Source organism: Caretta caretta, chromosome 3, assembly GCF_965140235.1.
Source record: "Caretta caretta isolate rCarCar2 chromosome 3, rCarCar1.hap1, whole genome shotgun sequence".
Lineage (NCBI taxonomy): Eukaryota > Metazoa > Chordata > Testudines > Cheloniidae > Caretta > Caretta caretta.
In genome coordinates this window covers 126,078,795-126,102,493 of record NC_134208.1, presented here as the reverse complement: position 1 = coordinate 126,102,493, position 23,699 = coordinate 126,078,795, and the positions used below count along the sequence as shown (strand labels likewise).

Sequence of the window (23,699 nt, the reverse complement as noted above, 5' to 3'; positions counted from 1 at the left end):
GCAACTTCCATAGTCCTGAGATGATATTTGTGGCTCCAGTCCTCCATATTTCCCAAAGAAGTCCAATCCACCATGGAAGATCTGCCTTTTGAGGGAAATGATCTATTGAGAGGAAAGACAGATGAATCATTACGTTCCCTCAAAGAATTGAATATAACCCTTGCATATAATTGCTTGGAATTGAAATCTGTACCCCATCGACAAAAATACTGATCACAAATGCCTTCCTCCTAGAGAGGGGAGCTCACCTATATGAACATGTAATGCAGGGTACCTGGACAAACCAAGAATCCCAGTTGTATATAAACCTTCTGAAGTTGCTTGCTGTACATGATGCCTACGAACAAATCCTACTCTTTATTTAGACCTTGCACATCCAGGTCATGTCAGACAACATAAGAATAGTTTATATTTGCAGTGTTGTTGTAGCCGTGTTAGTCCCAGGGCATTTGAGAGAGAAAGTGGATGACGTCCCTTGCAATATGTGTTAACTCCCCTTGCTTAACAGACTGTTCCACCTTGTCTTTAACTCTGACAGTCTGAGTACCTTTCCCAGACATGAAGAAGAGCTCTGTGTAAGTTCAAAAGGTTGTCTCTTTCATCAATGGATGTTGGTCCAATAAAAGATATTACCTCATCCACCTTGTCTCTCAAATAGTTACTATATCAAGTGAGAAGGGGAAACAAGGTCCACCCCTCTTTGCATAGAAGCAGTGAATAGTGGAAATAGTGTATTCTCCATCAGCTCACCCTCTTAGAGCAGTGCACCTTTTGGTCACGCGAGACAACCTCAGCAGACATTTCTCCAAGGACCACGAGTGATAACTGCACGACTCAGTGGTATGGAGTGTCTTTCAGCAATGGACATTACCATTGTGGGAGCTCTTTGCATCTCAGGGGAACCTGAAGTTCTGAGGAAGATCAAACAAGAGAGAGAGCTGATTATCCTGATTACTCCCTGGTGGCCTAGACAGTTCTGGTTTATGAGCATTCTCCAGGTGGCCTCAGGCCCATGTGTCCATATTCACCTCTTCCCAGACCTACTGAGTTAAAATGAGGGCAGAATCAAATACTCCAATCGAGTAGTCCTCCATCTAACAACATGTTATTTGTCTGGATGACGGACATAGAAAAGGCACATTCAGTGGCAGTACAATCCTTAACAATAGTAGGAAAGATTCCACAAGAAAACACTATGCCACAAAATGGAAAATAATTCTCTACCTGAGGCCAGCATTGGTGAATACCTTCAGAAACTTTTGAGATCCCTACTATTTTAGACTAGCTCCTCTCTCAAAAGACATGAGGACTATCTCTTAGCTCCTTGCATGTTCATGTGGTGGCTATTAGCAGTTTTCAGCCTCTAGTGGGAAGCCCTCCAGTCTTCACCCATTCTACCACAGGAAGGATTTAAAAGGGCTCATCAGAACCTTTCCTCCAGTGCTGAGACCCACACCGACATGGGACCTCCAATCTTGTCTTATCAGCACTGATGAAGACCCCATTTGAACCATTAGTTTCAGCCTCATTCACACATCTCTCAGTGAAGGTGGCCTTTCTCATGGCAATCACCTCGGGCAGAAGAGTCAGTAAGCTGGATGCTCTTATGGCTGACCATCCATGTATGGTCTTCCATGAGGATAAAGATTTCCTGAATTTAGGATGTAGTCTCCCAAAGTAATCTTGGAATTCCATCTGAACCAAGTCGTATACCTACCTGTCTTCTATCTGAATGTCCATGTCACTAGAAAGGTCAGAATACTCCACTCTCTGGATGTTTGCCAAGCACTGGTCTTTTTTACGTACAGGGACAAAGCCCCTTAGAAAATTTCCCAAACTGTTTGTGTCCTTTGCCAAATACATGAGAAGAGAAGCTGTCTCCTTTATAGAGATTTTGGTCTGAATCCTGATACATTACAAACTATCAGTGACTACTCCCCCTCAGGTGGTGAGAGCCATTCAACAAGAACCCAGGTTACCTCAGTAGCCTCACTTTGAGACATCCTTCTAGATATCTGCCAAGTGGCAATGTGGGGCTCCATCTGTACCTTTGTTAGACATTTTGCCCTGGTACAGGCTTCTATAGCAGAAGCCTCTTGGTTTAGCAGTCCTTCAATATGTGGTACAGCAGCATTTCTTGCACTATCCTCCTCAATGAATACTGCTTATAAGTCACCTCAGGTAGAATACACATAGTGACAACCACTTGACGAAGAAGAAGAAAAGATTACTTACCTGTACATTAATTGGAGTTCTTTGAGATCTGTGGTCTGTATTCCACTACCTGCCGTCTTTCCCCTCTGCTGCAGAGCCTTATCCCAGGCCTATTGGCAGTAGAAAGGTTACTAGAGAGGCAGGCAGTCCTCACTGCCCCATGTGGCCTTGATGTGGAGTATGAGGAGGAGAAGGGCACAGGCATGGACCAATGAATACAGCTAGCAAAAATTTTCTTATATCAAGTACATGTAGCACATGCACAACTCAAGTGGAATACAGCTAGGGACCACACATCTCAAAAAACTCCAGTTATTGTGCAGATAAGTAACATCTCCTTAATCTGAAGAAACCCCATATGCAGCACAATGGGTTGAGGCCTTGTCTAGAATAACATAGTAAATTCAAGGGCTGTGTGGATGAAGTCTTTCCATTGTCTTTGTGATGATGACAGAGAGCATCCAAGACTGTTTTATTTTCCCAGATGCCTTGTTATACTTACGGTTTAAAAAAAATGTCTGGCCTTTTGACTTACTATGAGAATACAGCGGTGTGGGTCAGCTTCTCTAGTGTTGGGGGCTTCTGTGCTTGATGGGGAACTTTGCCATAAATGGGGAGGGCAGGTGGTGTTTACACTGCTGCTTTCCCCAGAATTTAATTTCTGCCAGGACTCAAAGTGCATTTCCTGTCACCCAAGCCCCACCCTCACCAGCACCACGCTTTTCTGCACTGGCATTCCCTAATGCTCCCATTGGTGCAGGTGTCTTGCACTGTTGTGCCTCCACCCACCCAAGCAGACTTTACCTGGGTTAATAAAGAACGTTCATTTAAATGTTTTCTAGGTGTTTGCCTCCATTAGGAAAAGTGGTTTGGTATGACATTAATTTTGACAAATAACCTAATACATAAACCTAATGAAGTATATTTGGAAGGAATTAAATAATGCATATGTTAAAGCATTTAATGAGAGAGAGAGAGAGAGAGAGTAAGGAACACTTGCCCTGAAGGGCAGCAAAGCACTGAAACGTATGCTGAACAGTTTTGCTAAATAGGGGCCTGAAGCAGCATATGGTATGCTCTCTATTTATTCATTCATTTATTTTGTTGATTTATTTTTAACAGAGTTGCGTGCTTATCTAAAAGGGACTACAACTTGGAACCTGCTCAAATCCTTGTTCTGCACCAATCTAAATAACATTACTTACTAATTTTGTATCTCTTCTTCTTTACAGAACCTATTTTGATAATATAGTCGCAATAGATTCTCTACTTGAACATATAATGGTAAGCTATCTTTTTTCATCTTTAAATTCATACATCACATCTGTTAGTCTTCCAGTCTCTCTTTCATTGAAGTAAAGTGTGGCATTGTTGAACCATAGAAGCTGTTTATAATGAGTTCATATGATCGGTAATTCTGAGGATGGTCTATAAGGAAATAGTGATAAGGGTCCTCTTGGTTTTATTTATTGCAAAAACTTCATTTCACAGTTTCATAAGTACTGAGTTATTGGGTCTCTGTGAACTAAATGTTGATCTCAGATTTGCTAGATAAATGGAATATTTGTATATGGAAAGGTACCACTTTTTCTTAGCATTTCAACTTGTTCCTCTGACTGGTTCTTTCTACTTTCAAATCACTGCACATTACAATACACTCCTCAAAAAACCCCACAAAAATAGCCCTTCTGATTGAAGAGCATTGTCTGTGTGAAGCCATGTGAAAATGGCCAGTATTACCCATAGATAGTTTATCCAATGACATGTGATAGGTACAAAAGAGAGTTGTTTCCTACCAATTAGGACATAAACCGATTTAGATTCCGCAGTTACAGAGTGGCACAGTCAGTCACAGAACATTATGGCAGCAATTAAAGCTGGTTGCATAGTAATAACTAACAGATTATTTAGTCAATGGATTTCACTTTTTTGAGTTCATAAACCGATCACAATTTTCTTGAATTTATTCATTATTCAGAATTGTTCATTGAACATTATCTGCAAATCAGTTTGCCTGTAGATTGTTTGCGGAGTGTTTGAATGTGTTTAGTTTTGGACAAACATGTTGAATAATATGGTTCTCTTCCCTGATTGAATGAGTGTAAATAAGAGTCAGTTTTCTGATGAGTGCTTGCATTTTTACCAATTTAAAAATCGCTATCCAACAATACTCTCCAGTGTTTGCCCTAACCTTATCAGTGAACTTTTTAGCTAGAATCTTCACAGAAAGTAAGCACACCAACAGTGCAAACCATGTCAAAGCAAATTTGTTCGTAAATTCAAATCAATATTCAGGAGAGATATTTTGCAGTCTTAGCTGAATCTAGTTACTACACAGACAAGAATTGCTCTCTTCAATGCACAAGAAACATTCCTCAGTTTCAGCAGCTTTGTCTATTCTTATTTACACAAATTGCTTCACAACATTGTTTAACATTTAAAAGCACTGTGGTAACATAATACACAGAACTTAATGACAGATAATGATATTCTTCTCTGTGAACAGTCACCAAGTAGAACACACGCATGGCAATGCAATATGCTTATTCTTTCATCTTTCTTCCAAACACCTGCTCTCTCAGCATTCTGCTGTACAACCTGCTTTGATGCTTCACATTCAACTTCCTTTGAAGTTTGTGCCAATTGGCTTCTTCTGGGTCTAGCAGAAAGAGAAGGATGGATCTGCTAGTTTGTGCATCCACTGCAATTCTACTGGAGACCAGTTGGATCATTTCTGTGACTCACCCTATCTCCTAGAGTGAGAGAACAGCAAGAATCAATCTCCTCTCCCCAGTCCACCTCCTGGAGATTACAGTGCAAGCTTTTGATGGTTCTTACACTAATAATAGTAGCATTTCTCTGCTTTAAGTTTGTCTTTATATCTTTGTTTCTTTCTTATTCAAACTCCTTAGTGAATTTAGTGCAGTCAAAGGTGCCTGATTGGGAGCACCTGAAAATAAAGGTCTTTCTTCATCCACAGAAGTGGTGCAGTGTAGGGAACAGGAGTGTAAGTTTCCCCACACACTGCCTCACTAATGTGTTTCAGAACTATTCTGAAGGCTCTGCCCTGAGGGGAGAGATGATAGGTTGGTCCCCTTCCGTCCTTGGCCTCCTTATTACTCTAGTTACAAGGGTACCTTTTGTGATTATATCACCTGCCAGTCACTGTCTAGGTGGGTTGGATTTGAGCCAATGACCCATGGAGAAAGGCTTTGCCAAACCCGTTAGGCATCTGCTCCACAAACAGTAGTATTTTAAGCAGGCAAGTCTGACAAAAATAGGTTGTGACATAAGATAAATGACATCATCCTTCAGGAGTTGAATGTATTAAAATACAATGCCTTGTGGTCTGTTTTAAAGTACTGCTGCTTTACGAAGCACCTGACATGGTTTCAGAAGGTACATAGGGAAACCTCCCTTACTGTAATCCCAGGGATTGCCAAAGTGGTTTAAATTAGTTCCTCTGGTTTGACTGAATAAAGGAATAATGGGAATGGCTAGACTTTTTAATGAACTCCCACATGGAGAAAAGATACCTTGGGCCTGACACTCAGCCTGCCATCTTCCCCTCTTGTACTAGCCTGGTGGCACCAAGGAGCCAGAACACTTCTGGATCTCTCCAGATGGGGATTTTTCCAGCATGAGGGGAGCCTTCAGCTGGTGTAGCTGGGTTCTACACAGGTCGCAGCATAAGGGATAGGATATAGAAAGTACGACAGGACTGCTGTGGTCCAGCAGTCCCTGGCTGGCAGTCGGTACCTTGTGTGCCAAAGGTAGTTGGCATAGCATTCGCCCCAGAATCAGGGAGCCACACACAGATTTTTTGCAACTCAGGCTGAGTCCAGCGCACATTGGTACAGATGAGAATCTGGCACAATATTTTTATATCTCACTACTATCCATGACAAAACTGGCACTTTTACTTCTTTAGAAATGTATGCTAACTTCAGAATCCTAGCATTCTTGAGTGTATGTTTAACACACACGCACAAAGGATATTTTAACAAAATTCATGCACACAAATGTAGAGTTCTTAAAATCTGAGATTAAGGTCTGGCCCTTTTGTCTGCTGTAAATGAACATATCTCGGGGTATTCTTCACAATGGCAAAGCAAATGAGAAAAAAAAGAATCAGGTGTGCGTGCGTTTGTGTTTTGTCCAGCTGAAATCATCATGATTAGGGGACATTCCCAAAATTGAATGCTCTAAAGTCCAGTTTTGATTTTACCTTTTGCATCCTTTTAAAAATCTGGTTGGGATTGTTACTGATGGATTTCACATGTCTATGTGTGTCCTGGAAAAGCTTGAAACTGTGTGTATGCAAACCCCTATATTAGTAGTATAAGGAGAGAGCACACCCGCTATACACATGCTTTTGTGATCTATATTTTTAGATGTCAGAATATAATTTATGTAATATATACAGTAGCATTAAATCCTGTGACGTGATAATAAAATGGCTACTATGCTACACAATACATTTGAAAAATATTATATAAAATCTTCTTTTACTTCAGCTGAACTCATACATTTGGATAGTCTCTGTCCATTGCTCTCTCTCTCTTCTTTTTTTAGTTGCTGCAAACTAATTTTCTGAAAAGTGATCCCACAGAGTAGTGTGTGGGAAGTGTTAACCTGTTCTAATTTGAAGTGAGAGGAGGAATTCAGAGATGAGATTTTTGCTGTGTCCTTAGGTCACACTGTTGGGCCTGGATATTTCAGAACTCTTAGGAAAGGATATGCATTGTGTACTTGAGTCAACCAAAAGTACTTTTGGACTTTATGCAAAAAGTTATTTTTCAAGGCTTCTGCAGATGGAAAGTTTGGTGTATTTTGAGCTAAACTGTGCCCTTATGAGCTGCAATATCATATACGCAAGAGGGATTGCGTTTCGTGTACTCAGGGGTTAGCTCTTAATCCCAGAATTTTCTTGCTCTTGTATAGTTCAGAAGTAACCCAGGTAAGCACTTTAGGAGTTAAGCGTATTATAATTTTCAAACAATAAATATTTATCTGGCTTATCATTTAAAATGTGGAGTATTTTAATCTTGAGAAAACACTCTGAACCCCAAGGGGTTTGAAGTCTCTATGTCTTTGGGGCCAAGGACTGTCATTTATTATATGTCTGTGCAATGCCTAACACAGAGGGGTCCCAACCTGGCTGCGGCATCTAAATGCTACCACAGTACAATAAATGCTATTAATGATAAATGATAAATAAACTAAAGGATGTAAGAAAGCAAAGACTTTTCTTGCTTATTTTATTAAAAAAAATGGGAAAAGAAATGTCAGAAAAATCTCATCAAGCTCCAATTTTAAAGTAGGATGCAGTGATGCTTCTCTCTTTGGCCTCAAAGCACATTTTGATAGGTGCATCTAGCTGTAATGATATAGTGACTGGTCAGTCTGCGTTTCCATTAGGAACACTATTTATTCAGAGTTTTAGAAATCATAATGCCCATAAAATGTTCTTTGATATTGTTGTGTCTTCAAATCTATTAAAGTACTGGAAAGTAAATCATTTTAAAAAGTAGGGAAAAGGTTGTCAGTCCAAAAGCAAGGACTTTCTACCCACAAAATACCCCTCTTCAATGGGAGACCCATTTTTCTCCTTGTACATCACCCACTGAAGCATCTAAAAAAAATCCCTGACTTTTTAAATTTAAATGTTAAAACTGTAAATGACAGCTTGATTTAAAGAAATTATTGTATAAAACAAAAAAAATATTTTTGTGTGAAGTTATGGCCTAAATTGTTATAGTTGAGGAAACTTCTGGAAAATGCTTTCTCTATTAGAAAAGCTGTCAGAACTTTCATATTCGAAGGGTCTACCTTCATGAACAGATTAGGGACTAAAGTTCACCTGAATCTCATGATGGTTAATCTTAGTTTTGTTCTTTGTCTATAGATATATGCAAAAAACCTGGTGAATGCAGACCGCTGTGCACTCTTCCAGGTTGATCACAAAAACAAGGAGCTGTATTCAGACCTTTTTGATATTGGAGAGGAGAAGGAGGGGAAACCTGTCTTCAAGAAGACCAAAGAAATAAGGTAGGAACAGCAGAAGAATGCAATTTAATTCTAACTAGCGATGGCAGGTATTTTGTTACCCAGTGTCTGTGCCTACTTGCAGGTGCCTACCCTGACAATACTTGTCATACTGTGATATCATTCCCACCAGGACCCGCCTCCAGAAGGTAGTACTTCTGGGAATGACATTGCAGTGCCATCGAAACAACGTCTCTGAAGCTATAACGTCACTCCTGGAAATGCCGTCTTCCGGAGGCGGTCCTTTTGGAAATCATGTTGGAAAAAAACACAGGTGCTCCAAGGTAGGTAAAGGAGCAGGTGTTAAATTAAACCCCCTTATCTACAGTTCTGAAAGTACAAGACTTTTATTGGCTTTCCCAAGATCAATCTAAATGTGACATGTTCTCTCACACACACCCAAAGTAGGGAAATTATTGTGGGTAATTCTGGTTGGCGAATCAGGCATTGCCGGTAACTGGTCAGATCTAATCAGTTCTTTTAAGGTGGGCAATCCATTTACTCTTAGTTTAGTGTCTCCTTGCCTCATCTGATATGATGAGTCTGGACTTTGTTCTGATTTAAATAATTGTGATTTTAAAGTGCACAGGAACTGGTCAATTTTAAGCTTTGCACAGGCATGGAAGGTTACACAAGATTCTAGGAGTATTTTTAAAACTTGTGCATCATCTACATGGTACAAATTGCCTCATTAATGTGTACATTTTACACATACACACCTCCTTAGTGGAAAAAACAGCCAGAATAACAAGGTAACTTTTAAATATTTCAGTTTTAGGAGCAAATGATAATTTATATAGTGCCTTTCGTTCAGGAAAATCCCTAATGGATATAGGTTGAGATTTTTCAAAGCAGGGTAGGGGATTTGGGTCCACATTGTTTTATAGTTTAGTGAAAAATGTGTGACTAAATCCCATGCATTACTTCAAATCTTTCAAACATAAAATACATTCCGCTCTTCACTCAGCAGTGACATTCTAAAATGGTTTATTCAATTGTTTCTTTGTATCTTTAAAGTTATAGTATCAGATATGGTTCATACAAGAATGTAAGTCAGATTCCCATACTCTCAATGGGACTCACGTAGGCTGATGTTTATTCTTTCTTACTACATTGTGTACATGAGCATAAGAGAGTCTACACTGGTGCAGTTTACATATTAAGGAGCAAGAAGATGGTGTAAATTAAAGAAGGAGGTGGCCTACTTACACTTTCTTATACCCTCCTGATAATTGATTTTCTTGTTTACAGTCCTCTCGTCTGTCCCCTCAGTGTGAGAATTACACAAATTTTGACTTTGAATGTAAGGGAATCTATGAGGCAAATTCAGGTGTGATGGATAAGGGGAAAGGACTGTAACATATACATTTGCAAGAGGGTAAGAGTCTGTCTGAAGTAGTCTGAATTGGTATAATGTTGTAATTGGTGTACATGTTGTGGGGATAGGCAGAAGAAGGTATAGAATACACCAACTTAAACTTCTTCTAGACATACAGTAGAACGTAAGAGTTACGAACACCTGGGGAATGGAGGTTGTTTGTAACTCTGAAATGTTCATAACTGAACAAAATGTTACGGTGGTTCTTTCAAAACTTTACAACGGAACGTTGACTTAATACAGTTTTGAAACTTTGCTATACAGAAGAAAAATGAAACAAGCACAGTTTCCTTACTTGGTCAAATCTTTTTATAAACTTTCACTTTATATTTTTAGTAGTTTACATTTAACACAGTACTGTACTGTATTTGCTTTCAAATGAGGTGTGTGGTTGACCGTTCAGTTCGCAACTCTGCTTTCCTGCTGTACTGCGTAAAATCCTGGCCCTAATGAAGTCAAAGGGAGTTTTGCAACTGATTTCAGTGGAGCCAGGATTTACCCACTTAGACTAACATCTGTGTGTGGCCCACCTTTGAGCATCTCTGCTTATTTCACCCATGCCTCCTTTGAATTATAAAAGCCAGAAGTGTTTTATGTTGAAGAATGATCCAAATTATTTTCTTGTAATAATATTGACTGCAGGATTTGTATGATTCAACTATAGTATGCTTCATGTATTTGATTTCATTGTGGAAGGTCTACAAGATTCTGTCAGTACTAGTGCATTTTAGCTTGCTGTAAAATGAAATTTATCCATCCATTTTAAGGTCTGTGTGACCCAAGTGCACATGAACTGCATACTTGACATTTTCCATTGACTTATTCCAAACTTTTTTTTTTTGCACCAAAGAAGCATATTACATGAGATTCATTCATAAAATAGCATGAATGTAAGAGATTCAGTTGATAAATTGTAAAATAAACTGATGACTTAAACACAAGTCATCAGACTGCGCAAATGTAATTGAATGTAATGAACATGAATTAAAAATAACCTCTAATCTTATTATGGGCAGCAATCCATACTGAACCAAAATGATTATAGTATGGGACCTTTTTTAGCTCTATATCGGAGTGGGCAAACTACGGCCCGTGGGTCGGATCCAGCCCACCATCCATTTTAATCCAGCCCTCGAGCTCCCGCTGGGAAGTAGGGTCTGAGGCTTGCCCTGCTCCAGCCAGGGAGCAAGGTTTGGGGCCACTCCGTGTGGCTCCCAGAAGCAGCAGCATGGCCCCCCTCCGGCTCCTACACTTAGGGGCAGCCAGGGGCTCCTCTCTGCACACTGCCCCCGTCACAGGCGCCGCCCCCTCAGCTCCCATTGGTCAGGAACCATGGCCAGTGGGAGCAGCAGGGACAGTGCCTGTGGATGGGGCAGTGAGCAGAGCTGCCTGGCTGTGCCTCCATGTAGGAGCCAGAGAAGGGACATGCCGTTGCTTTCCGGAGATGCTTGAGGTAAGCGCTGCCCAGAGCCTGCATCCCTGAGCCTCCCCTCGCGCCCCTACCCCAGCCCTGATCCCCCTCCCGCCCTCCAAACCCCTCGATCCTAGTCCAGAGCATCCTCCTGCACCCCAAACCCATCATCCCCATCCCCACTCCAGAGCCTGCACCCCCAATCAGAACCCTCACCTCTCCCCCTCCCCCTGCACTCCACCCCAGCCTGGAGCCCCCTCCTGCACCCTGAATGCCTTATTTCTGGCCCCACCTCAGAGCCCTCACCCCCTCCTGCACCTCAACCCCAATTTTGTGAGTATTCATGGCCCACCATACAATTTCTATTCCCAGATGTGGCCCTCAGGCCAAAAAGTTTGCACACCCCTGCTCTATATCCATATAAATATTTTCAGTAGATCTGTATTATTCATTACAATTCCTTCTTGTCTTTCAAGAATTTTATCCTTACAAACAACAAAATTAAGCTGGTTTGGATTGAATGTACATTTGTATGTTCAGGGTAGTCTACAATGAAAAAATGTTTATTCAAACTGTTCGTATGCTGATCAACATGTTTCTTTAATATGTGCAGATTTTCTATTGAGAAAGGAATAGCGGGTCAGGTAGCAAGAACAGGTGAAGTCCTTAACATTCCTGATGCCTATGCAGATCCACGCTTTAACAGGTAAGACATTCTTTAATTACAACTAAGACAGGAAAAAAAAAAGCTTGCTTTTTACTTAATGTTCTACTCAAATTTTAAAGACATTATCAATTGATTAGTACGTTTTCATGGAATTAAGGGGTATGATGAAGAGACAAACTTGAAATATTTATTTTCATAGCATGCACCCTGATCTTGTGACGGTAGTCTATTAAAATGATTTTGATTCTGTTTTACCAAATAATTGAGGAAGCATTAGTTATTTTGTTCTATATAGAAGTTTGCACAGCTGGATGGACTATTGCTGTACATTAATAACCTTAATTAAGTCTGATTGGTTTAGAAAATAGGTGTGTTTCAGTCACCTGATGACCAGCTAAGTCATAAAAATAGAGTTTTTAAAACATTTTCAGTATTTTTATGAATGAGCTGACTTAATTGGCTGAAGTTTATTTCTTTAACTTTTAAATGGGTATTATAATAATTGATGCATGCATTTAAGTGTTAGATTAGTGAACCCTGTGTATATTTAAATGACATTTCTAGGGAAGAAGGGATGACCATTAACTGTTGTCCTTCTCTTTCTCTTCCCCAACTCTCCAGAGAAGTTGACCTCTACACAGGCTACACAACCAGGAACATTCTGTGCATGCCGATTGTGAGTCGAGGGAGTGTAATAGGCGTTGTGCAGATGGTGAACAAAATAAGTGGAAGTGCCTTCTCTAAAACCGATGAGAACAACTTTAAAATGTTTGCAGTCTTTTGTGCTTTAGCCTTACACTGTGCTAATGTAAGTTTTACCCCCCAAAAGCCTAATATGAATTGTGAAGAAAATAGTTTCAGTTCTGTCAGCTATTGCTTGTAACATATTGAGTTAGGATCAGTTTGGGATTTTATCAATTCTGCTTCATCTTCCAAATCATTAAAATTGATTAATAATTCTGTTTTGTTGAGCTAATGGGGCATCAGTAATATGTTGATTCTTTCACAATAAGGATTCGGTTGATTTCTTCTGAAATAATTGTGCAATTGATATATCTGTTATGTACAGCTAACGTAAAACAATGTACTCCAGTCAAAGTATGTAGAGCACCACTTAACTTTGTTCAGATAAGGTGAATGGGCCTGAGTCATTTATTCAGGTTCAGAGTATGTATTTTACACAGTTTACTGCATGGTGGAGGGAGTGTACTCAAATACGTAGTGTGGAAAGAGTATATCAAATACATTTGAATATTTATTTTAACATCCTGGACTTTTCTCACATAACTACCCATGCGTCTAGATGAGTGTTGATGCTATTAACTGTGAAAGTCAGCCTTCTTTTTCTTTTAAAGAAAGATAACTGTTCATTTAGAAAGTATAAAAATATTTATAATCATTACCATATAGGTATAAAAATGCAATATTGACCATTACAAAGAGGAACTCAGCACATTTTATTGAAGAGAGATATTGTACAATGACATAGTCAGGCCAGAGTCTCATAAGATCCCTTTTACAGCACTCTGGCTGTAAAAGGGGAAGTAAATTATATTTACGCCCACTTTAAGGCCTCTTTAGAGTGGTATAAAGTGGCCTTAGTGTAAATCAGGATCAGGTCCAGTCAAGTCCATCTATTGGACATGGATCTACCATGTTAGAGGATGAACCCTCAAAGCATGTTGCTCCTGGGGACTTTCTACAAATGAAGCATAATTCTCTTTACTCATTTACAATCCACACCAGGCCTAATATAGTTGAATTTCAATCTTTTACTATATCATTGAACTTGTTTTTCCCTGGCGCTGAGTGGTAATTTCTCCACTCTCTGTTGTGAAAAACGCTGTCCCTGAAGCAACAGTGACAATACATTACTTGAAAAACTCAGTGGGAGATTGAAAATGTATAGAAAATATGTTATCTAAATTAGCTCTTTTGGGCCAAATTGTGGCTTGGCTAGCGCAGTGGTCAAAAGGATGCAATGTGCTCGTTTCTCAGTTCTGCACCTTCTACCCACATCACAGGTAGTAGCAAGGGCATTGAAATAGGCTTCGCAGAGGTGCTTCCTTTTTTGAGTGTCCCTCAGGGCAGGGCAGTCAGGGGACAAGGAGCAGGGGGGGTTGGATAGCCTGTGGGTTCCGGGAGGGGGCGGTCAGGGGACAAGGAGCGTTGGATGGGTTGGGGGTTCTGACGGGGGCAGACAGGGGGCAGGAAGTGGGAGGGGGCGGATAGGGGGCGGAGGCCAGGCTGTTTGGGTAGGCACAGCCTTCCCTACCCAGCACTCCATAAAGTTTTGCAACGCCAGTGTGGCCCTTCGGCCAAAAAGTTTGCCCACCCTTGCCTTAAAGGGAAAGGACCTGATTTTCAGAAGTGCTAAGTTTTCACCTTCGTAACATCTGGCTCTTATAAAATGTGTCAGGTCAGGCATCCAAAATAACTAGTCAGTTTTGAAAATGTAAGCCTTTATTCTTAAGAATAAATGTTTGATCTTGAAGGAAACAGGCATTATCTTTGTAACCGAAGTCCAGTGTTAATGAATAACGATTGTTCTTTCAGATGTACCACAGAATTCGCCATTCAGAGTGTATTTATCGTGTAACGATGGAGAAGCTGTCCTATCACAGTATTTGTACAGCAGAAGAATGGCAAAATCTCATGAACTGCACACTCCCTACCCACATCTGCAAAGAAATTGAACTGTGAGTCTTTTGTCATTTCAACAGCAGCTATAACCTGTATTTTGCTCATGAAGTTAAATTTTCCATGTACAGCAGAGGGTTTGTGGAAGTTGTTATTAAAGAAACATCCTAAAGCTATTGGGATTCATTTTGAATTACCTTGCACCTCATTATATCTGTACAAAGTGTAACACAGATGTAAAATGTTACCTAATCAGAGTAGAAGCATTTTGCATCCACTTTGCACATGTGTAAATAATTATATATTTTGCACAGCAACAGTAAATCAAGCCAAAGGAATGTAGAGAAAAAAGTTCTATTAATTAGGCTTTGTTTGCATGGGATCTCTGCTATCCTAATCCTACCAGTTCTCCTGTAGTGAATGAGGCTTCCAGGAGAAACCAAGTAAGGGAGACCCGACTTTCTGATCATATAAAAAATAAACCACAAAAAAATGAAAATACAAAAGCTCAGTGATTCAAAGCATTGAGCACTCTGGCTCCAATCCAGCAAGGCATGCATGCATGTGCTTAAGTTTAACTGGGACTACTCATGATTAAAGTTAAATATGTGCTTAAGTGCTTTGATTGTTGGAGTGCTCAGCAGTTTTCAGGATTAAGCATAATGTAGGATAGTTCTTTGCAGTATAATTTTTAATGTTTTGTTGAATGATATTATATAACGCACCTCCTCAACAAAATGATTTTTACTTTTAAATATGGCAGGCTTTCTTTTTGGAAATACAAACCCCCATTGTTTTAGAATCTGAACACAAGTAATCGTTTTCCAAACAATTCAGCTACTTTCAGATCTGACACCTGCTGTGCTGTTCAGTGTATCACAGACACTCTAACATTTGGTTAGATTCAGTGGGACATAAATAGAACATTTCAGCACATCAGGTGCAATGAAAGAGGGTAATTAATATTGGAAGGACAAGCAGCTCTGCTATGCTAGCCCCCAACATGAGGCTGTGAATGTTGATATGGGTGGGCAGGGGAGAACATCAACTAATGAAGCATAAAAGTACAGTATTAAATCCTTAAATTTTGACATTTTTATTTAGTTTCTATTAAATAGTAAAAGCTAATGTTTTTCCCTACAAAAATGAAACCTGGTGGAAGTTGCATCCAGTTCTTGAAATAAGTAATTGATTTCAACCAGCCCTGAAAACACCAGTGAATTTCTCATTAAATATGAGCCACCCTTACAGCTTTGTGTGGCGAAGGGTTAATTTGAGTTTGAATACTTTTGAATGACATTATAACTCCCCTCATTATCCTAATTCAACAAAGAAGATTCTGATGAGCTCTCTGACTCGTTCTTTAAACGATATAGTTCCCTTAAAAAGGGAAAGGGGAGGATGTTTCTATTAAGCAATAGGGCCAGGTCCTGAGCTGATGTAAATCTTCCTAGCTCCATTGAAGTCAGTGGAACTACACCAACTTGCACCAGCTGAGGATCTGGTTGACAAAGTCAATATAGTATGTATGGTCAGAAACAAGACTCTGCTGTCAGGTGAGCATGTCATCTAGCAGTTTTTAGCCTAAGTATAATAAGAATTAAAGGATATTTCCTGCTGCTGAACTTAAATATTCTTTATGTCAGATACCACTTTGATATCGGTCCCTACGAGGATGTCTGGCCGGCCATTTTTGTCTACATGGTCCACCAGTCCTGTGGTGCAACCTGGTATGAATTACAAGTATTTTTCATCACTATTATTTTGGTTCTGTGATTATTATTATTATTATTTTATTTTTCTTTTACTGAATGTTGTAATCAGACTCCTCATGCTTGGATATTTTTTTTTTAGCAACATAGTATATACCTTGTCTACACAGGAATCTATTAAGCAAATTGGATTTCCAGGCCCAGTTTTTGTTCCTCAGCTGGTAGGGCTGGGGATGTTGTGGGGTCAGTGAGCTCAGTTCCGAGTGAGGGAACTCTTTCCATTGGACAATGGCCCTTTGAGTAAACAGCAGCATTGCTTGGTTCTGAGTGGAGATGCATCAGCTGCTCCTCAGTGAGAAGGATGATGGCAACATAACAGGACCTCTCAATAGTAAAGGAGACCTAAGGCTCATCTACACAGGATTTCAAAATATAGCTGCTGAATTAGTTTAAAATATTATTTAAATAGTGTCTAAAAAGATGTTATTGATTAGAACCTTATCTAGCATTCAACAACTGTGGACAGGAATAGAAGACATGAATGGCCCTTCTGGCCCCATTCCTGACGCATTCTGCTCCCTTCTGCCTCCATGCTGCAACGTGGATGAGCAGTAGCCCCTCTTAAATACAGCACCCTGCTTCACAGAAAAATCACCTTGTTTCCAGTGTCAGAAGTCTTTGGTTCCAGAGATGGGAGCTAAATTTACTCCTAAATTGCTTCTATTCTAAACTTTGTTTTCCAGGGGGTTTCAGTTTGGTGTGGAAAAAATTGCACCAAGTTGAAACTTTGCTTAGTGAGTCTTAGCCCACAGATATTTTTAAAAAATAAATAAATGTGAGAAAAAAATATTTTCAAAGGAATACTGTCAAGATTGGAAGGCCTGGAATCCTTCAAGCCATCCAAACATATTTATTATTTTGAAGTTTCTTATATTTTTAAAAATATATATATAGAGAGAAAAAAAGCTTCTTATCTCTCCAAAACAAAGTCTGCAACTGTCTTAACATTGCATTTAGATGCTGAGCTTATTGAGGACTAGAATTACACCATTGAGCACAGTCCTGTGTAAAGGGTAGAGTGTAGCTGTTAAGCTGTCCACAGAGAGGGAGTGTAGAGAAAGAGCTGCAACTCCCAGTGACAATTCCTTGCTTGCTCCCAATAAGAAGTGATGTAGTGCTGCCCTCTAATGAGAGCACAGCAGTAGAGGGAATAGTTCTATTCTAGGCTGAGGTATTCTCTCTGTGGTGATTTTGCTTTTGGTGGTGATTGTCCTGTCCTTTAGTAGTTTCTGAAAGTAAATAGGCATGGACAGGTATTTGTACAGAAGGAAGTGATCATTGTAATATATATATTCTGAGGAATATCCTATTTCAAAGAATATTTTTAACAAATGTTTGAAAATGTTTGACTGAAACCTCTAGAATTTAAAAAAGAGAAGAAAAAATACTAAAGATTTTGTGAAAGACAATATGCCTCCAGTTTTTTTTCTGATGCAAGGCTAAAGCTCTGTAAATGTTATAATACTAAACAATAAGCATGAAGTACTATATTTTTCTGTCTAAATAGCTTCCTATAGTAAATGTGTTTACATTTTTACATGATAGGTCAGAACCATTTAGCTGTTTTTTCAGCCCATGTATACTGTAAAAGCAGGACATTAATACTGCCACTATATAAAAGAGTAACAAAACCAAAGAGAACTCTCCCAGATGAGGTCAGACAGTCAATCCACACTAACCAAAAGGAAGGGGTTTATGATTAATGTGTCCACTTCATCCTTAACTTTGCATGTTCAACCATAATATTGAAGGACTCACCATGTGGTTGGTAATCATGCATATAACATACATTGCAATACCCAGGCATTTAAACTTGAGTGAAGGATGGTGTATGAAATGTATATTAATATTATTATTAATAATAATTATATATAATCAAAGTTTTACTTCTTTGAGTGCTGGACCCTTTGTGTATTCCACACGCACATGCATACCTCCGAGTGGAATACAGATAGGGACCACACATCTCGAAGAACCTCTAGTTACAGTAACTGCCATTTCTTCTTTGAGTGCTGGTTTCCATGTGTATTCCTTTCGTAGGTACGCATGCCCATGTGGAATACAGATAGGGACCACCTATCTTGAAGGAAGGAAGTAACCTCCATTTTTAGACACACTATCAGTATAGTAACTAGCTAATGTAATGTACAAGAAATTCTGCTATAGAACAACACCTCAGTTTCAAAGAAACTGCTAAAATAGGTTGGAAGAGTGGGCAGTTTGAAAGAGCACAGAACTGGAAATCAGGAGACTTGGGTTTAATTCAAAAACTTGGGTTCAACAGATTTCCTCTGTGACCTTTGACAGGTCATGCAGGGGCTTTTGAAAATTTTACCTTTAAACTATTCTAGGCCTAAATTTCCATTGTGTAACAATAGGGATACTGCTTCCTGCCAGCTTGCAGGAGTGTTATGTGGACAAAATCCATTAACGATTGTGAGACACTCATACACTTTTGTGACAAGGGCCATATAAATATGCTGACAGTCAGAAACAGCGATGCTGGTAGATATTCTTAATGCTGCGTGCTTATGCTTAATCACATAATGCTGATTTAGCAGTCCTTTTTACTATTACTCCCCAATTTCTTTTGACCACCAGTCTATTTTAAGTATTCATAGTAGGTAAGCAGGCTTAGAGATAAGTTTCCTTAAATAAAATAGCCCCTCAAACTATATAGATTGAGACATGGATTATGGTCAGAGGACGTCAATTATGTTTGAGTGACAATAACTCAGTAAAAAAGCCAATGAGACTATTTCTGGAGCCACTACATGCTCCAACAATTTGAATGGAGTTCTAGACAAAAATGTATCAAAGAAGAAGAAAAAAGGAAAAATTGTTACGTTTTCTTGACAAACATAGTCCACTTTAAACTCATTATTTCTCTTGAGATTATTAGCAGTAGATACCTGTTTAAGAAAGCAACAGTCAGGGATTCTGAGGGTTTTGTTCAAATGAACCCTGAGAGTTACTTGGGAAGATGGTCTGCATCAGAAGATGGCAGACCAAAATCAGACCACCATCCTGGATTTGTACTCAATGACTATTGGAATCTAAAAGTTTCATAATTCTAACAGATCTTAGAAAGGAAACCAAATCATATATTTTTTGTTATAAAGAGTTGGTTATTTTGGGATGAAATAGAATTATTCTCATTTTTTCCATTTTGTTTCTTCTCTCTCACCAATTTTTTCTTTGAAGCTTTGAACTTGAAAAGCTATGTCGTTTTACTATGTCTGTAAAGAAGAACTATCGCCGTGTGCCCTATCACAACTGGAAGCATGCAATTACAGTTGCACATTGCATGTATGCCATACTTCAGAACAACCAAGGGCTTTTCACAGACCTGGAGGTAAGCACGGGGACTATAGTACTCTCATAAAATCTCATAACTCAGACAGCAATGTCATTCTGAGCTAGGAAGGAAGGTGTCAAATGTCCTGGAAATATGTACAGTATCTTTCGTCTGTTATTGTTTTGCTTTGAGTTTTTCTGTAAACTTATTCTCTGTGGGCTTTTCCATAAAATTTGGCCTTTATATACTCACAGCGGTGTCCTCAAGATGGCACTCTCCCATACAGTGATTACCATTAAAAAGTCAGCATTTATCCATATTTACCACACAGTGTTATGAGCAACGCTGCAGCTGTTCTAAATACAGGAAATAATGTGATATCTGGTATCACTGTTTGGTAATTGTGTGTAAATGTTGACTTTCTAATGGCAAACTCTGTAAAAGAAAAAAGCCCCTATATATTCTTTTAAAGCAAAGGTGTTCTTTCTCTAAGTTAAAGCTTGCTTTCTGTATAATTCAGATGCAGATCAGGATGGATAAAATTACCATAATAATGCTTAAAGTCATGAAGAATGATCTTTAAGCCAACTAAAATTAGAATTCTTACACAGCATGATGATGGTTGTTCAGAATTTTAATACTGTGCAAGAAATAATTTCTAGATCTGAAAGAACAAAATGTTTTTTACTTCAGCAGTTGATTTAGATGGAATCCATGCCATATAAAATTACAAAATGTAGTTCTTAGATTGGGAGTTCTTCCATCCTCAAGACAACAGTTCTAGGGTTCAGATTTACAAGTGTGTATTGGTTGATGTGGGGATTTCTTGGGGGAGGGGGACGGTTGGGTTTATTTATATATTTTCAACCTCTCAGAACTTTGACAAAAATAATTTGGTCTTACTCAGAGAGAGATTCTTTGCCCAAAATACAGCATTTCATTTGGGTGGTATTTCAGTTAACAACTTAAAAAAGAAAAACGACATCCAAATTATGGGCCTGTTGTTCTCTATGCATGCAAAATTCCCATTTGAAGTCAGTGCAAAGCATAATACTTTTGTTGCACAAATTTCACTATAAAATGCAGTGGTTTTTCACAGAGAATTGTGTCTTCCCCTGCTTCAGAGGATCATAAGCCTGGAAGGGACCCCCTGGGTAATTGGGTGCAGTCCCTTGCTATCGTAGGCAACTTGTTCCCACTTCTGCTCTTGGGAGGCTGTTTCGGAATCTCACTCCTCTGATGGTTAGACACAGTCTTCTAATTTCCAGCTTAAATTTATTCATGGCCAATGTATAACCATTTGTTCTTGGGCCAACATTGTCCTTTAGTTTAAATAGCTCTTCTCCTTCCCTAGTGCCTACCCCCAGATGTATTTACAGAGAGTTGTCATATCCGCTCTCAGCCTTCATTTTGCTAAACTAAACAAGCCAAACTCTTTCAGTCTGCTCTCGTAAGATGGATTCACAGTTCCCCTAATCCTCCTATTGGTCCTTCTCTGCACCTGTTCCAGTTTAAGTTAATCTTTCTTCACCATGGGCAATCAGAATTGTACACAGTATTCCAGATGAGGTCTTACCAGTGTCTTGTAAAATGGCATTAATACTTCCCTATCTCTGCTGGATACTTCTTGTGGGAGAAAGTACAGAGAGTGGATTCCAGTTTCCTTCCCTGCATGATTCAACTCTTCCACCTTTTTATTACATTTCTTTATTGGAGAGAAGCGGACACTGCTGTCAGATATCAGCAGGTACAAACCTATGTATTTTGATCACATCAGGCGTAGAGATGGAAATAAACTTGAGAACATTATTATGGAAGGAATGGTGGCAGGTCATTGCAGTAGGGGACAACCAGCAAGGAGGTGGGTAGATGGTGTGCAGCAGATCCCTGGGAGGTCAGTGGCTGAGTGCTTGAAGCTAGCAATGGATCAAGAAGGCTTCCAAAAATTCTGCTACAATGTCACTAATATTTAGACATGAAGAAACATATTTTAATTCTCTCTACTAGAAATACCTTGCCTCTTACATTCTAGGATTGCCTTTACCTTTTTCATTGCCTGATCACATTGATGGCTCATAGTCATCAAGGAGTTGACTAATCCACACAGGTCTTTCTCCTCATCTGTTGTTTTCAACTGATGATTCCCCAGTTTAGAACATAAATTCTTGCTGTTAGCTCCTAATTGCATGACTTTGAACTTTGTACTATTAATTTTTATCCGATTTCTGTTACTGCAGTCTTCAAAGTCATCCAATTCTTCTGGTATCGCATTCTGATCCTCCTCTGGATTTACAATGCCTCCCAACTTTGTGTCATCAGCAAATTTTATTAGTACTTCCTCCTTTTTGTGCCAAGGTCATTAATGAAAATGTTAAATAAGTTTTGTCCCAACACCAATCCTTGAGAAACTCCACCAGTAACCTCTGTCCAGCTCATAGTTCCCCTTTAGGTGAATCTGTTATCTCCCCATTAGCCAGTTCCTTACCCACCTTACAGTTCTTGTAATAATCCCCATTTTCTTCAGTTTAACTAATAATTTCCCATGTGATACCATGTCAAATGCTTTATTGAATTGCAAGATATCAGTTAAAGAAAGATATCAGGTTAGTTTGGCACAACCTACCTTTGGTAAACCCACATTGCATTGTATCCCATTTTTCATTTACCTCCACATCTTTAATGATTTTCCCCCTCAAAATTTGTTCTCAAGGCTTGCATACTAGTGCTTTCAGACTAACATATTTGTAGTTGTCCAGATCACCTTTTTTCCCTTTCTTAAATATAGGTACTACTTTCACTGTTCTCCAGTCATATGGTACCACCCCCAACTTGACAGATTTATTAAAAATCCTTGCTACCAGACTTAAAATGTTATGTGCCAATTCTTTCAGTATTCTGGGATGGAGTTTAGCCAGTCACCACAACATGAACATATGAAGTTGTTTGAGTTTAAATAAGACCATTTGCATTTCTGTTTACTCACACCCATTTGCCAACCGGCCTTTGCCCCCATATTCCACATTAGCGTCCTTACTGAAAATGGAGGCAAAGTATTCCTCTAGCTTTTGGGTCATAACTAAATAATCCTTAGTCTCTACCCTTCCTCGCTGCAAAGTGGCTCCAGTTATTTTCTTGTTCTCTTTTTATTTATATAGCAAAAGCGTCTTTTAATATTTGTTTTAATTTCCTGGTAGCATAGGAAACAAAGGGTTCAGAATAGCCTCAGTAGTGAGAGTATATTCTATTCAGTGCACAGATTCTCTCATCCTCTGTGTTTGGAAAGAACCTAGCACATGTAATAATAAAAATTGTTATCCTTCAAGACCCTTCTCAACTCTGCCCCTCCCCGTCTACATCTGCCCTTGTCTCCTTTCATGTTGCAGTTTTTGATAGAAGGTAGTTACTCAGAAGACAAAGGTACCAGCCATTTGGCTTTGGGGGATAGGTCCTGACCTTGGGGTTTGGTCAGCCATCTTGATGGAAAGGTGTGGTGAGGATTTTACCTTGAACCAAGTCTAACTTGTTAAGTTTTAATTACTAGAAATCGTTTTGATCTTTATTTCTCTTGTTACCATTTCTGGCTTTAATCCCTATACTTGTACACACTTAAAATCTATCTCTTTGGAATGAAGTAAGCTTGCTTTATTTTCCATGTGAACCAATCCAATGCTGCGTTTGAACTGAACTGTTTGGTAGCTCCAGTTAAAGTAACAGCTGTTGGATAGTGACCCTTTAAAGGAGCAATGAACCTTAACATTCCTCTGATTAAAGGAGTACTTGTGGCACCTTAGAGACACAAATTTATTTGAGCATAAGCTTTCGTGAGCTACAGCTCGCTTCATCGGCTGCATGCAGTGGAAAATACAGTGGGGAGATTTTATATACACAGAGAACATGAAACAATGGGTTACCATACACACTGTAACAAGAGTGATCAGGTAAGGTGAGCTATTACCAGCAGGAGAGCGGGGGAGGGGGCGGAACCTTTCGTAGTGATAATCAAGGTGGGCCATTTCCAGCAGTTGACAAGAATGTGTGAGGAACAGTGGGGGTGGGGAGAGGAAATAAACATGGGGAAATAGTTTTACTTTGTGTAATGACACATCCACTCCCAGTCTTTACTCAAGCCTAAGTTAATTGTATCCTGTTTGCAAATTAATTCCAATCCAGCAGTCTCTCGTTGGAGTCTGTTTTTGAAGTTTTCTTTGTTGAAGAATTGCCATTTTTAGGTCTGTAATCGAGTGACCAAACAGATCGAAGTGTTCTCCGAC

The 23,699-nt window shown here is 39.3% G+C and overlaps 1 protein-coding gene across 3 annotated transcripts in view; it reads left to right on the top strand.

Annotated features, from left to right (window-relative positions):
* PDE10A (phosphodiesterase 10A) overlaps positions 1-23,699 on the top strand; it is a 568,598-nt gene that overhangs the window by 515,152 nt on the left and 29,747 nt on the right. For all 3 annotated transcript variants that reach the window (XM_048844032.2, XM_048844031.2, XM_075126851.1), the window contains exons 10-16: positions 3,447-3,498; positions 8,123-8,265; positions 11,665-11,757; positions 12,340-12,526; positions 14,275-14,417; positions 16,005-16,088; positions 19,335-19,485. In XM_048844032.2, coding sequence (XP_048699989.1) covers positions 3,447-3,498; positions 8,123-8,265; positions 11,665-11,757; positions 12,340-12,526; positions 14,275-14,417; positions 16,005-16,088; positions 19,335-19,485 — 853 coding nt within the window. The remainder of the gene's footprint in view (positions 1-3,446; positions 3,499-8,122; positions 8,266-11,664; positions 11,758-12,339; positions 12,527-14,274; positions 14,418-16,004; positions 16,089-19,334; positions 19,486-23,699) is intronic.